The following is an 18,652-nucleotide window of genomic DNA, read 5'->3' on the forward strand; positions in this document are numbered from 1 at the left end:
CCACAAGACAGACATTGCCATTATTCCAGGAGGAATGACCAGTGTTCTTCAGCCCCTCGATGTCAGCGTGAACAAGCCTATGAAAGTCGCACTACGACAGAAGTGGAATTCATGGATGTGTGGTGACCAGCATACAAACACAGCTCAGGGACGCATGCGGAAACCCGAACTTGACACCATCTGCACATGGATCAAAGAAGCTTGGGAAGAACTCGATCCCCAGATCATCGTCCGTGCCTTCAAGAAATGCTGCATCTCCAACGCACTCGATGGATCCGAGGACGACATTCTTTGGCAGGAAACTCCATCCACATCTACAGAGGACAGCGATGCAGAAGATTGTGACAGAAATGACATTGTCTATGATGACGACAGTGAAGATGAAACCCCCCTCTCTGTGCTTAGAGACATCTACAGGATGTTCGGCGAAAGTGACGACGAGGAGTTCGAAGGATTCTAAGTGATCAGTGCTTAATGTGATCAGTGCTTTGATGTGATCAGTGTTATTATTTCGCATGCTGTTTCATTTTATGTGTTTGTTATTTATTTATTTATTTGATTACTTGAACAGTTGAAAGTGACACGTTGCTTACAAAACGGGACTCTATTGAACTGAAGTGTAGTGCTTTGAAATGTATGTGTGTTTAAATGTTTTAACAGATTTCAATTTTAATTGTCTTCTAATGATATCTGTGATGCCTGAAACATAATAAATTATATGCAGAAATATTTGTGTTGTTTATAGTACACTTATAGCCTTAGGGGGTGTCTGAGATAACCAAGGTGTCAAGCGTTAGCGTTGTGGGGCACAACAATGGCTTCAATTAACGGAATAGGCTATAGAATATTATATTCATAATTATTTGCAAGAAATCAATTATCATTACATAAAAATGCTTTAAAATGAGTCAAATGATTTGTAAGCTGTTTTCAAAGATCGGTTACAAATATAGCACGTGGCCAACCAAGCCCGGATTATATAAACATCTATTAATAACAGCTGTAATGGCGGCGTACACGGAGATAAAGAAAAGGCAGTTCAAATTAATTTTTAAAGGCCATTTTGAGACAGTTTATTGATTAACATACCTTAAATATACATTTTCTCTAATAATATGGTATAACAATGATTTCCTACGGGTCAAATATTAATATATATATGATAATGAAGTAATGTTACGATGTATAGCGGGGTATCGTTTCTGTTTGTGGTCAGCATAGGTAATACGCCTGTATGATATCTCGTGCTTCACCTAGGAAAAAAATGTGTCAAAATCCTATAGGGATGTATAATACGCACCCCTTTCTCACGGTAATAAATGCTGAAAAAAAAGTGCGTATTATATTCACCGGATTCCGGTAATTATATAATAGAAAGTGCTTACATGTCATTGATTTAAATTAAGTAAAAATTATCGAATGTCTTGGTTATTGAAACAAGACCTATTGACCCACTGACCCCAACTTCCTGACCAATCAGATGGAGTTCATCCACCACAAAGAGATTGACACTCTGCACATTTTTTCTGACTTTCCATCGCCTTGACAGGACGTCCCAGATCTCTGGAGTACTGATGATGATGTTACCCTGTGAAATTACAAACAGTAGAAAGTTACACAAATAACCAATATCATGTAATGACAGTTTACAGTAATTCCTTATTTTTCATGAAAGCTAATTTCGCAATTATTCTGCTGTTTTGAATAAAATTATGAGTGTATTAAATCGCAAGCACTAATTTTCCTCAATATTTCATATAGTTCAAAACTGTCTAATAAATAAAAGAGATTCAAAAAATATGCAAGATCCGCTTCTCGCAATTTTATGCAAATATGAATTCCTTGCATTTAATTAGGAATCTAATTTAAGTTCTCTTGCAGACTTTTCCTTCAGATTCTTTTCAATTGAAGTTTTGGCTAAAATATCAAAAGTGCTCTTTTACAGTATGACATTGATAACATTTTAGAGGAATCTCAGCATTGACCTTGACCTTACCTTTGCCAGAAGTTTGAGGTCAGTGCCAGTTTCACCTGTCAAAAGAACCACTTTTTTCCCCAGCTGTCCTCCAAATTTGGCCGTCCATTCTGCATACACCTAAAGTAACATCCAAGTTTTATGGGAGATAAAAAAAATTGAAATTGATGGATCTGAAACACGTTGGATGTATCTCGTAAAATTATTCTCCCATGGATAGAGACTGCATTAAAATTTTTAAAGGCATAATTGAAAATTTTCTACACTAAGTCTTATTTAAAGAAGGAAAGGAAAAGAGGCGAAATTTCAATCAAATTGCTTAACACAATTTTCTATTAAATATCATAATTCTCAATACCAATTTGATGTTTCTCCCTGTACAAATTTTATGATAGTTACATAACTTTCTTGGGGGTTTTACCTGTTGTGCCAGAGGCTCTAGCGGGGTTACATATACACAGCGCCCATCTGGGTTCTGTGAGAACATCCTCAGGATGGCAAACTCCCCACAGATTGTCTTTCCACTCCCTGTGGGAGCCCCAATAAACACGTTCTCATCTGTGTGGTACACAGCATTGAACACTGAAATATAAAATATGTCAATCAAATACAACTGATCAACAGAGTATTTGTACATTATGTATATCACATTTAAACCATTAAAAAAAATTTATTTTAAGTACATTGTACTCCCAAGATACCCTTCATGCATAATCACAGAGTACCTCCAATGAAAATAAGTTTACAATAAATTTAAATGGTCTACTCTTCATTGATAATACATGTATCATACTTCAAACTATCTGACCTGAGAAACCAAAGATTAATTTAATGGACTTCAAATTAAAGAAAAAAATGTTTGTAGTTATCATAAATTTCAAAATCATTAAGAGTAGATGCTTTGCCAATGAGATGGCTTGTAACCTACCCTGGGTCTGGATGGGGTTGAAGAAGGGGAACTTGTCGCTGTAGAGGCTCTCAAAGGCTGGGCTCCTGAGGGCGGAGACAGGAAGTGGCTGGAGGTCCAGGAGCTCGGTGGGTGGGGGGTACTTCTCTGGGAGGATCAGGTGACGGAACGAGACGGGAAGCTGAGTCTCAGCCCCTGAAAACAGGAAACAGAAGATATTAAGTTGTTCTAAGCAAAAAAAGTGCAATCTGTTGATTCATTCAAAATATGTGTTGGGGCCAATTATAGTGGATTGTCAATATGTCAAAGGTTCGATGGATGTGATATCATGCATTTGTTTGTATATGTATGTTAATGTATAATAAATAAAGACTGCGTTCTATAATTTGGATGGGATGTTAATTTATGGCAAAGGGGTACCCAAGAAATCCACAAAATTTGAGCCCCAATCAATTATAATGATTCCACAGTATTTTGCCTCTGTTTCACTTCAATTTGTAAACTGTTCAGTGCAGGTACTATTGCAAATGCATAAACTGTGTGTATATTTCACACTTAAATTAATAGAACAAGCATAATGTAGAACAGTACACAGCGTATCAGTTACATGTATCAGATTTACTCTTTAGCTGGGTCCGCAGAGCAAGTCAAAAGGTCAGTTCACAAGAAATGAGTTACCTTGTGTGAAATTTACACCTGAACAGGGACTTACCTATCCAACGGTCAGACACAACCCTGATGAAGTACTGGGGAGGAAGTGGCTCAAACACAGGCACAAAGAACTTCACAACATGCTCATCCTGAGCAAATTTGCTGAAATGAAAATGTGGCAGAAATTTTTAAAAGCATACATATGTCCAATATTCTAAACAGATATGATATCCTTACATATTTGTGTTGATAAACCATTACACAGGTATATGTACATGCATACCATGTACAAAATGAAAACAAAGAATGACACTAAATACTCTTCATGGAAGATATTCTGGAAATTTTTGGATTTGTTATTGGACACTTTAATCCTTACCTTTTAAGCAGGAAGTACTCGTGATGTAGAATGACCTCACTGTCCACATCCTCCACCAGGATCCAGAACGCCTGAATAAATTGCATAAACAATGTTAGAAGTGTATTGGGCCTACTTTCATTTTGATTTTTTCAACATTTCCTACTTTCAATTTTATTAGTACAGTATACTATATGCAAAACTCAAAACCTTCATTTACATGTAGTGTCATATAAAGTATCTGAAGATGGCAATTGTCTACTTATTAAGACTTATAACTGAAATAAAATCTCTCACCTCGGAGGTTCCGTGAACTTCCTCACTCCACTGGAAGTCAGGGGTGATGGTCAGTTCCACTCTCAGTGTAGCCCTTGTGATTGGCTGGACATGCACAGACAGTTCTAGTTTGGGGAAAAGATGCACATATTTATGGATAGTTTTTCCACTCTTTGGTACTCGGATGAACTCTCCGATTTCCAGAGGATCAAGGTCATAGAGGCGCTCAAAGGGGAAGTTTTTCTTCTCGATTTTCTTGATGACCTCAATGGGCATCTTCTTGTCCTTGAACTGCCTTAGTGGACACATACTCTGCCACCTGGAGAGAGGCACAAAGTTCAAGACAATGACAATAAGATTGATGAACAATACGTCAGTAATCAAGTTCTAGCATTTAAACAAACTGTACACATATGATCATATCTGCAAGTAGGTATTTTCATATTGCTAAATTGACAATGTGTTATGTGTACTTGCAAGAAGTACAAGAATTAAGGGTATATTAAAAAGTTACAATCTTAAATGGAGTTTGCAAACCCAACAAGTTCTTCAGCCAACTCCAACCTGAATTTTTTTTAAAGTTCTGCATTTACACACATGTACTAATTAAAAATTCTAATAATCTCTGATGTAAAAAAGAATTTAGGAAGAAAAATCTTTAAAAATCTTTTAAGACATGCTTGTCAAGAATTTAACAGAACCTATTTCTTTACAAGTTCCATATCAAACAATTCTGCTCCAATCATAAACAAACTTACATGCGCTTGTTGACCATCTTACAGAGGGCGAGGGCCTTATCAGCCAGCTGGGCCCAGCCTCTGTGTAGGACGATCTCAAATATGGCCCTCATCAATCGCCCCGCAGACTGGGTCACAAACACCATGTCGGACATCAGGGCAAATCCCTCCAACTTCAGCTGGGAGATGTAGGCCTGTAGCAGCACATTCACCTGAAACATAGATATCACAATCCCTGAAAGCCTGGCACTCATGACAACAAAGGTTGTTTTCAGCTGACAATATGAAATGTTAAAAACAGTCATCATTCTGGGTTTTTTTCAATTTCTTTTTTATGTTCTCCTTTGAGAACTAAGCGGGCACATAGAAAACCATCCTAGAGAAAGTATACAGTCAGGTTAATGTAAGTCAATGAGATTTTGCACTACGCAACTATTGAGAACAATCCTCTTTCAGTGATAAAAATGAGAAGTTTTGAGAGGGAACATTTAAATTTCAGTCTGACTCGACATTTCCAGAAATCCTGATGTCAGTGTACCTTGGCGCTGGGTTCCTCAATGCTCTCTTTGATCGGGATGGGTACCCTCTCCAGTAACTTTAACAACTCCAGCTTCTCCTCCTGAAAAAAAATAACATGAACATGTATAATCAAACCTGTATAATAAATTCCTGTTTCTTACAGTAACATTTATTTTACATATCCCCCTATCAGTATGGACCAAGTACAGTACAATAACATCTTTCATTCAATTTGGTTGGTGTAGATGACTGTAGACAAATTTGTTGTACCTATTTTTGGTACTTGGTTCCACAACAAGTTTATTTTTCATTATCAAAAGAATTAAGACTAAAAGTGCCAATGACCAAGTGGCACAGACAAACAGACAGAAGGACCCATATTATTCAAAATAAAAGCTTTTCACATTCCCATAGTGGATTTCACTAATTCACTAATATAATATGTCTGCATTACAATACATTGGGTGAAGTGACTCACTCCTTTATGTAAATGGTACATATTAAATGTCTCACCTCTCTAACTGTTAAGTGCTTGAACTCGGATGACAGCGAGAACACTCGGAACAACTCAATCTCGCTGAGCGTAGGCTTGAGCAGCTGGTTGTAGGTGGCAATGGTCTCGTTAGTGCAGTAGTAGTGACTGGCGATGCGCCCGAGCTCCGTGCTCTGGATCTGACCAGTCTTCTTGTCGTATTTGATCAGGTTATTTTTGTCCAAGGTCAAGGCTGCAGTGTGGATCAGATCTTTACGTCGCTGCTGTAGAAGTGGGTCATCTTTCAGCATGTCATGGCCCACACCGTACAGCGACGGCGCTCGTAACATTCTGATGTACAAATATGTGTATCCTGCAGGAACAAAATAACAGCCATGCGAATACTCAAAAATAAGCACCACAAAAAAAGTTACTTCACTTAACATAAAATACAATGCACAATAATGAAAACATTGATAAACTTTCTTATGTCATAATGATTGTAAAATTATTCATTCTTTGTCACCCTAATTTTTATCAGTATCATGAGTGTAGTTTACAATTATCTACAGTACATATTTCAAAATGTTTCAAAGCGTTCAATATGTAAATGACTAGATTTCTGGTTGCCAGTTTAGAGATCAACCTCCCCCCAACTTACCCAGCCAGTCCACTGCTTCTTTCACAGACTGTACAGTTCCCAGAACACACTCCGCATTCAAGCAATCCGACATCCGACTGACAAACTGACTCTCAATCGGTAACTGAAAACAGAAGACACTTTATAAAGGCTTACTATTCTCTAATGAGTTAATATTTATTTAAAATAACTGGAATTGAATGTAACTTCTTTTGTGTTTAGGGATGAAGAGATAAAATTGAATTATTAGGAGATCATGTGACTGTCATGTGATTGCCATGTGACCTACCTGCTGGTTCATCAGTGACAGGTAGTACTGTAGCTCGCTGTGATTGGTTATCATGATCCCCTCCCCCTTTGTGTCGTATTGGGGTCGGCCAGCTCTTCCAAACATCTGCAAGTCATAGAAAAATAAAAATGTTAAACTTTACAGAATTACTTGGTTACAAAAAAAACAACAACAAATATTCAAGAAATGATGACAACACACTTCCTTTTAACTCTTGTACTACTTAAATAAAGTTAGATTTTCTACATTATAAATTTCTGACCTGCATGACATCAAGAGCACTGAGCTCCACCCAGCGCCCCTTCTCTGGGTTATAGATCTGTGTCCCCTTGATGATGACCGTGTGGGCGGGTAGGTTGACCCCCCAGGCCAGGGTGGAGGTGGACACCAGCACCTGAATGTGCCGGTCGGCAAACAGGTCCTCTACCAGGATACGGTCCACTCTGGAAGGTACAAGTCAAAGTTTACATCTCTCCTTTTACATGTATACTGAAGTAAATACAACATATTTCCTCTGCACACTTACATATACACATGCATGCAATGTTTGTGTACATGCATATATATATAATACTGTACACCCAACACAAAGCTTAATTCACCTGCAAGTGAATTAATTCCGATATATCCATATGAATGTGCATACGAAAACTGTAAAACACATATACCGGTACATATGGTTTCTGATTTTATACACCACATTTATTTGTTTTACACAATGGATTGTAAGTAAAGCAAAATTTATTGAACTACCGTCCTCATCTTTACATTCCAGCTTACTGTAAACATACGACATTTGGTTGTGTATAACAAGATATCTGTGAGCCAATGCTCACTAGTGATACCCCCGCTCTGATGTGAATATGCAAAATAAGCAAAGTCGACATTTAACAGAAAGCTGGCATCCGATTGGTACAGAAATATATCCCACAATATAGCATGCCTAAACAAACACTGTGTAAAAATTTCAAGCATCTCCGATAAATAGCTGCTGAGAAATCTTTGACGAAAATTTGTTTGAAAATTTTGGCAAAAAATAAACAAAGTCATTATTTAACAGGAAGTTGACGTCCGATTGATACAAAAATATATCCCACAATATGGCATGCCAAAACAAATAGTGTGTTAAAATTTCAAGCATCTGCGATAAATAGCTGCTGAGAAATCTTTGACGAAAATTTGTTTGAAAATGTTGGCTAAAAATAAACAGTCGTCATTTAACAGGAAGTTGACACCCGATTGGTACAAAAATATATACCACGATATGGCATGCGTATACAAATATTGTGTTAAAATTTCAAGCATCTGCAATAAATAGCTGCAGGACTGTAGCTCCCGGTCTGAAAAAATTCGGATGGACGACTTGGGAGCTACAGTGCCTCCCATAGTAAAAAACTGCAATTTACGGCGCACAAAAAATTGCGCTAAGTTTGGACTTATTAACCTTATTTTCACACAAATTCTGTAAAAATAATTAGAACCATAAAATTCTTCAGCAAATTTACTACTGATATCATCACTTTACTTGCCTCAGACCTTCTCTTAAACATGATAACCGACCTCGGAAAATGAAGTATGTTAATTTACGTCGAGATCGAGAGTCGCCATTTTTAAATGTAAACAAACATGCACCACTTTAATTGACAGGGCTGGGGATGGTGTTTAAAAGAATATCAGAGGCAAGTGAAGTGACAATATCTGTAGTAAAATGTCCGAGGAATTTTTGGGGATTAAATATTTGTACAGAATGTGATCGTAGATGAGATTAATCGGTCAAAACCTAGCGCATTTTTTTGTGCGCCGTAAATTGCAGTTTTTTACTATGGGAGGCACTGTAGCTCCCAGGTCGTCCATCCGAATTTTTTCAGACCGGGAGCTACAGTCCTGCAGCTACTGCAATAAACAGTTGCTGAGAAATCTTTGACGAAAATTTGTTTGAAAATTTTGGCTAAAAAATAAGCAAAGTCGTCATTTAACAGGAAGTTGACGTCTGATTGGTACAAAAATATATCCCACTATATGGCATGCCTTAACAAACACTGTGTTAAAATTTCAAGCATCTGCAATAAATAGTTGCTGAGAAATCTTTGACGAAAATTTGTTTGAAAATTTTGGTTAAAAAATAAGCAAAGTCGTCATTTAACAGGAAGTTGACGTCCGATTGGTACAAAAATATATCCCACGATATTGCATGCCTTAACAAACACTGTGTTAAAATTTCAAGCATCTGCGATAAATAGTTGCTGAGATAAATGTGACAGAAATTTTTGTTACGGACGGACAGACGGACAGACAGACACACAAGGGTAAAACAGTATACCCCCTCTCCTTCGGAGCGGGGGTATAATTATAGCACTTTTGGTGGAATGCGGCTTCCGCTTAGTCAAGTACATTGTTGAATGGCCTACTTATGTACATTGTATGTATAAGAATAGTCACATTCAGGAATTGTGGAATATGCTAATTCAAATCCACGCTAACTTGTTCAAAAACTATTTTCTGCTGAATATCATACACATCAAATATAATACGTTTACAGTAATGTATTATTCATGAGGACAGTGAATAACTTGAATCAATAATTTGAAACATTTTCCTTACTTGGCCATTCCTGCATGATGGATTCCAAATCCATAGGGTAGCAAGTCTTTCAGCTCTAGATTCTACAAAAATACATTGAATTTCACAAAATATATGACTTTGCCAAATGCCAAAGTTCTACATGTAAATGCATTTACAGCATAATCATTCCAATACATTAGTTTTCCATTGAATGCTAATTCAACACTGCACTAACAGCTAATACTTATAGTACAATAACATTATTTTTGACATAGATATAAAATATTTTTGGTTTTTATGATTATTTTTCCTATTTGACCAACTTCTCAGTGTCCTACATTTCTGTGACCTTACCTTGACCTGTTCAGCCTCTGTCCTGAGAACCTCGGTGGACATTGACCCCTCCTTCAGAAACATTCCAAGCGAGTCCTTCTCCAGACACATATCTCGGATAGCTCGTGCTGTCTTACCAGTCTCCTTTCTAGAGTGTACAAACACCAAAACCTGTAAACAGAACAGTGAAATATTTTATAAAAGTACAAAATGATTTACAGGATTACTCTAAAATTTTGCATTTTAAATTAATGTGGCAGTGTATGAAAACTGATGAAGATCCTAACAGTAACAACAATATAAAGTGGGTTTTGTTTTGATTTTTTGTAGATAATTACCAAATCTGCCATGATTTAATAAATGTTTATATCCTTCACTTAATGCCATGCTCAACCAGAAAACATTACTTCAACCCGATAGTCTTGCTTCAAACAATCAAGAAAATTAAAAGTATCATGTCTTCCATCCAGTTTTTTTTTTATATCCGATAAACTACATGTAATTCCTCATTAGATTAGGGGCCTAATCCTCACCTGATTCTTCCCAGCATGCTCCATCACTTTTTCGTACACAATCTCGTTCATGATCTGAAAACGCTTGACAGCTTTCTTTTCTGTGATTCCGATGAACTGCTGCTCCAGAGGCACTGGGCGGAAGCTGTTGTCGAAGAAGTAGAGTCCCTGGGCGGGGTCTACGCGGAGGAAGGTAGCCACATCCTCATAGTTGGGGAGTGTGGCACTGAGCCCCACCAGTCGTACGTCTTCCTGGGTGGTCTCTATGTTTCTGATGGTTCTGTCAGGAAGATAGGTTCAGAAAATCATCAGATCATTTAGTGTAACATGAAAATGTTGTATTTGATGGCTCTGTCAGGCAGGAAAGTTTATAAAATTGTCAAATCTTTTAGCATAAGAATTTAATATTTGTGATGGTTCTGTAAGGCAGACAAGTACATGTATATAGAATCAAAAAAAACTTTTCAAACCCATCTTCAACATGCATTTGTATATGAACACCTTTAAAAAATATATTGAGTTTCAAAAATACTGAACACCTGGCTTAATCTTACTTGGGTCTCATTATTTTAAAAGCAATGCATGCAACTACAGTTCAACCAATGAAACCAGATTGTATAACCTAAGCTAATAGTTCCCTACCTGGCCACTAGAGCCTCCAAAACTGGTCCTCTGTCATCATGGAGAAGATGAATCTCATCCTGGAATTTATATAACAGACACTGTACTATGACACCTAGTTAGACCATTATGAAGCAGAACAAAAGCAACCAAGAACATCTTGTAAATATGCAATAACAACTCCCACTTATCATCACAAGTTTCAGTTGGTTGAGAAGCAACTCATTACCTTGTACAACCATGGAAAAGCCCATACTTACATGAATTTGTTCTTAACAAACTACACCGAATAGCCTAAAGTATTTAACAAGGTTTTCATATAATTTGTTTAAAACTTTACAAGTTTCGCTTTTGCATGACTAAACTTTTATATATATTAGAACCATTTTAACAAGAGCTTGAACTTTGGGTAGTTGTGTCAAACAGCAATATGACGTAGGCCTGTCTATTTCATTGCTGGCCACTCAGCCATGACTCTCTGAAATCAACAAGATTTGTCTGGCGTTTGAGCTAAGACTACACAATCGGTGCATATTTCGCTTGAAACTGTGTTATTTCAAACTTGTTTTGAAGCAAGAATTAGATAGCTACGTCCTACTGAAAGTCCAAGGTCTTGTTAAAATGGTTCTAATTTCCTTTCTCTTATGTTTCAAAAAAGTACACCCAAGACAATTAAGGTCCTGAATTTCAGAAGGACACTTACTAACCATAAATTACAACAAACAATTAACATCAATAGAGCCAAAAAAAAATTCATATTAAAGAAATCTTAAATCAATGCTCAGCCTTGTACTCACGAATATCATGAGCCTGACGAGTTGAGTGTAGGTGCGCTCGCCGCCCTTCCTGGTGATGATGTCCCACTTCTCGGGAGTACAGACGATGATCTGGGTGTTGGTGATCTGTTCCTTGGTCAGCTGATGGTCCCCGGTCAACTCGTCCACACGGATACCGTACGACTTCAGCCTCTGTTAACCGACACATATATTGATATCATATATTAAGTTACAATTCAATAATTTCAATTATGTAGTGTAATCTAGTCCACCCTTAACACATACAAATTTCATTCTCTCTAAATACACAGCATCAAAATAAATACCGATATCAGATATTGAGCTAATATTAAACTGTTGTGACTATGTAGAGGTATTTTTAACCACCATGATCCTGACTTTAGTCTCTGTTACATAACTAACATCAACCTTGATATATAAAAGTGAACTAACAAACTTAAAGTAATCTGTTGTAACTTTTTAATTCTTTTAAGTTACATATATTGTACATGTACACGTTCGTATCTACATTTATGTACATTTTCTGTTTCAATCCCTCACCTCTCCAAAGCTGCCAACCATCTCCTGTACGAGTGACCTCATCGGGGCGACGTAGATGATCTTGAACTCGTCCGTATTGATCGTGCCATCAGCATTAATGTGTTTCCCTATCTCCCTCAGCATACACAATAAGGCTACATTAGTCTTACCAGCTCCCTGTAAACAGTAACAACTATCTATACTACCTCTTATAACTAATATAACACATCCTGATCAACACATTTGTTGGATACTGTGGTTTCATCAATATCGTTGAATTCCAATTTTCATGGATTTTGGTATTAAGTTGATAAACGAAATTAAGTGTTCATTAAAGTGCAATTTCTATTAACATTTTGTATTGATAGGGTCATTGGCCATGAATTTACGTACCCTTGAAACTGTAATTTTTACTTTATCCACGAAAATTGATACCCTTGAATATTAATGAAACCACAGTATCTGCCCATTCTATTTCATTAGAGAGAGAGTTTTTATATCCAAACTGTCATTGTATGTGTATACAACTACAGGTGACTTTTGACAGCTCAAAGCCCATGGGACGGAGGAAAAACTTCGAGGGATCAAGACTTCAAGTTTACAACAGTTTGGAATTTCCCGGGTTGAATAAATAAATATTTATCCCCAGTATTTGTATAAATATTCGATGTGACAAAATTTTCATCATTTTTTCCAATGCATCAAATCTTTAAGTTAAGAGCACATTTCGCAAAACCATGTAGAAATGCTCGTCTAAGACCTATTTATGGACACCCACCGTAGGAGCACACAGCAGGAGGTTTTGGTCAGACTCCATACAGGACTTCCAGAGCCGGCTCTGTATCCGATTCAGGCACTTAAAACCGACAAAAGCAGGCTGGGCATACTTAGGTAGTCTGTCTATAGGCAGCAGGGTCTGCAAAATTAGAGTTTACCATCACATGTATATCATGACATAAGTTTACTTAGTTCTCAACTGAAATTTTTTTATGAAAAATATATGCTGTAAAAATATATTAAGTAAATTAAGTGCACATACTAAAAAATTGCTTTTATTCAATGTCATAGAAAGATTAAAAGTTAATTTTTTAATACTTGCTTGCCATTATATCTTTTTCTATAATGTACCTTGTATCATCCAGGAAATGACTCACATGGTTACAATTTGGTCTATATATTTGAGTATCCCCATAGAAACAACCATGTCATACTGCACATCATACATGTACATTTACAGCAAAACATACCTCATCTGTTTCAAAAGACTTTGGCGTCAACTCTGGTACATGTACTTCTTCATAACCTAAAATAGTCAATTTAAAAAGTCAAGATTTTATCACAGATTTGTATATTGCTTTGAATTTTATATTAATATTTACAAACTCAAACCATTTTTCTAAACAAATACATGTCTTTAATAATTTTCCAAATGTCTAATTTTGGCCATCGACAGTACATTACATGCAAGTTTATTTCACATAGCATAAACATTGGCTATAAAACCTTTTTATTAACCACACACAATACAAGACTTTGCTATATGAGCTTTACTCCACCAAACACAGTACAAGGCTTGTCTATATAAGCTCACACAAAGAGCAACTCTTGTCTTCATAAGGTTTTCTTTTTCACTACACAATATCCTATATCCGGTAATTTTCTTGATGATCTAATTTTGGGTTTTTTCGCGACCTCTTTTAAATCGCAAATTACTGAATTATTACACAAAATCATATCCTGCATCAATTTCTATCAGAACTTTATAAATTGCAAAAAATGACTGTCTGACACAAATTAAAAATGTTACAGATTTCTCCCATTTTCTAAAATTTTGTGACATGTGAAAAAAACACAGATATACGGTATAAGCTAGGCCTTAATATTAAGCTTCATTTCAACACATACTGTCTATTTAAGCTTTTTCCTACCACACACAGTATAAAGCAGGGTCATACCTTTCCTCTGCTTCCTGTACGAGCCGTCTGGTAGCTGACATCGTTTGTTGGCCATCAGACGACTGCCCTGACTGAAGGTCAAGTCCTCAATGTCAACCAGATTCACCTCTCCAAGTTTTTGCTGAAAAAAAAAGTTCATAAAAAAAAGAATGAGATGACTGTGTGGTTCTAGCATCCACTAAACCCAAACAATAACCATAGAGAATCTATGATCTCTATAAATTTCATTGTTAAATACCCTTAAAAAAAAACAACAAGACAGATTCAGAATCTTAATGTTTGAAAATAACACTCACGAAAAATCTCCCATCAAACCCATACTACCTCAACATCAATCTTAAAATCCTTAAAATTCCCCTCATACCTAGCGTTGGTCTACATTCATCACTTCAGTATTACTTCACCCTACCTACTCTGAATCTCCTCTCATACCCAGCCTTGCTTCTATGTCAATCTACAACACTCTGTCAGAATCTTTTATCATACCAAGCCTTGCTTCCATGTCAATCTACAACACTCTGTCAGAATCTCCCCTCATACCCAGCCTTGCTTCCATATCAATCTACAACACTCTGTCAGAATCTTCTATCATACCTGACTTTGATCTACATCCATCGCCTCAATGTCTGCAGCCACCCTGCTCTGTCTGGCTTGTTGGCGCCTAGCCCTCTCCTCAGACACGAGGTCCTCCTTGTCTGTCGCCCCTAGGGCCTTGAGGTACCCCGACAACTCTGTGTCTGCAGACATTTTCTCCTCAATGCCCTTCTTCTCTTCATCAGTCTGAGCTTGTGCCAACATGGTACAGTACAGAACTGAAATCAAAATATTCAGGACATTTTAGAACAGCACAGAACAAAACAAGATATCTGTGAGTCAATGCTCACTATTGATACCCCAGTTCTGATGTGAATATGCAAAATAAGCAAAGGCAATATTTAACAGGAAGTTGGCATCCAATTAATACAAAAATATATCCCATGATAAGGCATGCCTAACAAATAGTGTGTTAAAATTTCAAACATCGCTGAGTAACCTTTGACAAAAATTTGGGCTAAAAATAAACAAAATTGTCATTTAACAGGAAGTTGACGTTCGATTGGGACAAATATATATCCCAAGTAGTGGCATCCCTAAACAAAAAGTGTGTTTAAATTTCAAGCATCTGCCATAAATAGTTGACGAGAAATCTTTGACAAAAATATTTTTGAAAATTTAGGCTAAAAATAAACAAAGTTGTCAGTTAACAGGAAGTTGACATCCGATTGGTAAAAAAATATATCCCACCATATGGCATGTCTAAACAAATAGTGTGTTAAAATTTCAAGCATCTGCAATGAATAGTTGCTGAGAAAAAGCAACAGAAACTTTTGTTACGGAAAGACAGACAGACACAAGAGTAAAACAGTATACTTCCTTCTCCCTCAGAGCGGGGGTATAATTATAGGCAGAATTTAACAAAAGTACACCATTGAAAACAACTTTCATCAATAATATCATCAACTTTGTACTGATGGGAACAACCAAGATCTTCCATTGAGAAAAAAAACTCGAAGTACATGTATACATGTATTAAGGTAAACAAAAAAATGACACTGTTGTCTGTTAACTTACTCATCTGCCTGTGCTGTCGAAGGACCTTGATGAAATCAAACATGTCAAATCCCAGCAACATGACCAGCTGGTTTTCTGCTTCTCTGTCATCACTCGCAGACTGTAACAGGAGCATTCAGATGATTGAAGACAAGAGCAATAATCAACTAGCAAAATTAGTTACCTTTAATAAATCATTTACATGCAATTCTGCAGTGTGTTTCAAAGGCTTTTAATAATATTGTACTAAAGAGGTGATTTACTCATTTCAATGTCTTTTTATAGAATATTTAGAGCATTTATACTTCAAATTAAGATGTTGGAAGTGGCCTTCTATGATTGTTGATACAGTGAAATACAGCCCCTGATTCCCCTTACTGATAGCCTTGTGTTTCATAATCATTACATAGAGACACTTTCAAAGGCTTTTATTTTTCTGTTCAATGAAAAGTTAATATAAGTATATTGTACTTATATTATACTAAAATCAAGTTTAAGTCATTGAAAACTGACCCATCACGTTTTATTACAATTATTGCTCCAGTTTGTATCATACCTTGAGAGTCTGTAGAACTTCTCCAGCCTTGGTCTGGGCCATTGTGGGGTCGTCTGGGTAGTGTTTACTCAGCTTTCTCTGGAGCCAGAAGGCGTCAATGTCCCTGGGGTGGAGGCCAGAGTCTGACTTGTTACCCCCGTCTTCTCCCGCCAACTGAAAGCACAATACCACATGATAGAATAAAACTACTGTTAGAGCACAACATAAGCTGTTGTTCAGACATGTTTATTGTGTAGGAGTGACTTACATTATTGAAGCCACAGATTTACATTCGTGTACATTGCTGTAGATACTAATTTACCGTAAAGTTGTGTGTATAACACACACATTTTTTAGCCAAAATTTGATCCAAAGTGGGGGGTGCGTGTTGTACATAGGACTAAAATTTTACGCCATTTTTCCAAGCCGTGACTTATGACTTACATAAGAGTAGACACTTACCAACTCGAAAATCACACTGACTTACATTATTGTAACTTATGGACAATGACTTACATTGGTGTAGGCAATAACTTACTTAAGTGTAAATTATGACTTACATTGGTGTATACAATGAATTACAGTGGTGTAGACACTGACTTACATTTGTTTAGACACTGACTTACATTGGTGTAGACACTGATTTACTTTGGTGTAGACAATGACTTACATTGGTATATACAATGACTTACATTGGTGTTAGACTTACATTTGTGTAGACAATGACTTACATTTGTGTATACAATGACTTACATTTGTGTAGACAATGACTTACATTAGTGTAGACAATGACTTACATTTGCGTAGACAATGACTTACATTAGTGTAGACAATGACTTACATTGGTGTAGACACTGATTATTATTGGTGTAGAAAATGACTTACATTTGCATAGACTATGACTTACATTGGTGTAGACAATGACTTACATTAGTGTAGACAATGACTTACATTTATTCAGACAATGGTTTACATTTGTGTAGACAATGACTTAATACATTAATGTATTTACATTAGTGTAGACAATGACTTACATTTGTGTAGACAATGACTTACAATGGTGTAGACACTGATTTACATAAGTGTAGACAATGACTTACATTTATGTAGACAATGACTTACATTAGTGTGTAGGGTGTCGTTATACTCAGCTTCCACTCCTTCATCTTCATCTTCCTCTTCCTCAACTTCTTTAATTTCACCATACACGTCTCCATCATCCTGAAACTATGTCAACAGCAAATTATTTCATACTCTTTTGCATGTACATCTTATCGCAATCATCAATCATTTTTAAATTTAAATTAAAAGCAGTGATAGAAGAGGAGAGAAGAGAATAGAGAGATTGCTTATAAATGAATTACTTCATCCTCTGATTCTTCAAACTGTACATTCACACCGTATGTCTCATCAATGTTGTCATCTGAAAACAGGAAAGCAAACTTTAGCAGCTACATGTAAATCAACCATCATTAGACTCATGTTTTATTGTATATCACATTATTTTTCTTGTTTTTCCAAATTTCACAATAGCTACACACCCAAATACACACAGTTAATAAATACAAAAGGACACCCTCACAAGTCATAAGTACATTACATGTACTTTTAAATACTAGTGTTTCATAAACCTTTTTACTACAAACAGACATTCTATCAGGCCCCTACCCGTTTGCATCTTCTCCTCCTGCCCCCAGTCAGTGATTTTCTTGCCAAGGTTGACAAGTACGGCAAACCTCTCCTCTGCCAGTCCTCCCAGTAACTCCTCTACTTCCTTCTTTCTCTCTTTGTCCTTCAATCTGTCATTCTTCATCACCTGTAAGACCTCATCTGCAGCACCGCATAATACGTCGCGAGGCTGAAAAATATTTTGTGAAATTCTTTCAAATCTAATTAAAATCTTCATCATTTGGCAAATCAAAATTGATATGCACAAACAGGAATTTAGAGAAGCAATTTTTTCCCCTTCCACTGCTTAAGTCGAGATCTTTCCCATGTTTACCATCTAAAATGTTAAAAGCTCCTTAATTACAGAAGTCCTATGAAATTCCTAAATTAAAGTTTTTATTTAAATGCAGAAATATTGCTTTTAAATTTATATTCACCGCAATAAAAAGAAAATTTTTTGGCCTTGATAAAGGTCTTGAAATGACCTTCAGATGCACCTCAGGCTTTAATTTGCTCATTTAAGGTCAGACGACACGTTCCTCAATTTTATATAACATTTTCCAGGAATTTGATAATGGTTTACTAAGTACTACTACTACTCTGACAAGCTTTCTTGCAAAAAAATTAGGATATCTTACCAGGCATTTCTGCAAAATATAAGAGAATGCAATTTCCTATATAATCTTCTTGAAAATACACTTGAATTGCTATATAAATATAAATAAATAATACAGCA

General features: G+C 36.4%; 1 protein-coding gene across 1 annotated transcript in view; it reads right to left on the minus strand.

Annotated features, from left to right (window-relative positions):
* The window catches only part of LOC105317885 (U5 small nuclear ribonucleoprotein 200 kDa helicase), a 28,514-nt gene that overhangs the window by 8,590 nt on the left and 1,272 nt on the right, over window positions 1-18,652 (minus strand). Inside the window, exons 4-31 of the mRNA XM_034475008.2 lie at window positions 17,917-18,106; window positions 17,613-17,671; window positions 17,371-17,475; window positions 16,270-16,422; window positions 15,735-15,834; window positions 14,718-14,935; window positions 14,124-14,244; window positions 13,416-13,471; window positions 12,947-13,084; window positions 12,190-12,345; window positions 11,650-11,820; window positions 10,874-10,932; window positions 10,253-10,511; window positions 9,741-9,890; window positions 9,426-9,487; window positions 7,087-7,267; window positions 6,825-6,929; window positions 6,557-6,659; window positions 5,937-6,268; window positions 5,443-5,523; window positions 4,926-5,116; window positions 4,189-4,486; window positions 3,913-3,983; window positions 3,595-3,695; window positions 2,904-3,077; window positions 2,397-2,557; window positions 1,997-2,095; window positions 1,460-1,588 (exon numbers count right to left, since the gene is read on the minus strand). Of these exons, the coding sequence (XP_034330899.2) occupies window positions 1,460-1,588; window positions 1,997-2,095; window positions 2,397-2,557; window positions 2,904-3,077; window positions 3,595-3,695; window positions 3,913-3,983; window positions 4,189-4,486; window positions 4,926-5,116; window positions 5,443-5,523; window positions 5,937-6,268; window positions 6,557-6,659; window positions 6,825-6,929; window positions 7,087-7,267; window positions 9,426-9,487; window positions 9,741-9,890; window positions 10,253-10,511; window positions 10,874-10,932; window positions 11,650-11,820; window positions 12,190-12,345; window positions 12,947-13,084; window positions 13,416-13,471; window positions 14,124-14,244; window positions 14,718-14,935; window positions 15,735-15,834; window positions 16,270-16,422; window positions 17,371-17,475; window positions 17,613-17,671; window positions 17,917-18,106 (4,023 nt within the window). The remainder of the gene's footprint in view (window positions 1-1,459; window positions 1,589-1,996; window positions 2,096-2,396; window positions 2,558-2,903; window positions 3,078-3,594; window positions 3,696-3,912; window positions 3,984-4,188; window positions 4,487-4,925; window positions 5,117-5,442; window positions 5,524-5,936; window positions 6,269-6,556; window positions 6,660-6,824; window positions 6,930-7,086; window positions 7,268-9,425; window positions 9,488-9,740; window positions 9,891-10,252; window positions 10,512-10,873; window positions 10,933-11,649; window positions 11,821-12,189; window positions 12,346-12,946; window positions 13,085-13,415; window positions 13,472-14,123; window positions 14,245-14,717; window positions 14,936-15,734; window positions 15,835-16,269; window positions 16,423-17,370; window positions 17,476-17,612; window positions 17,672-17,916; window positions 18,107-18,652) is intronic.

Source organism: Magallana gigas, chromosome 8 (assembly GCF_963853765.1).
Source record: "Magallana gigas chromosome 8, xbMagGiga1.1, whole genome shotgun sequence".
Taxonomy (NCBI): Eukaryota; Metazoa; Mollusca; class Bivalvia; order Ostreida; family Ostreidae; genus Magallana; species Magallana gigas.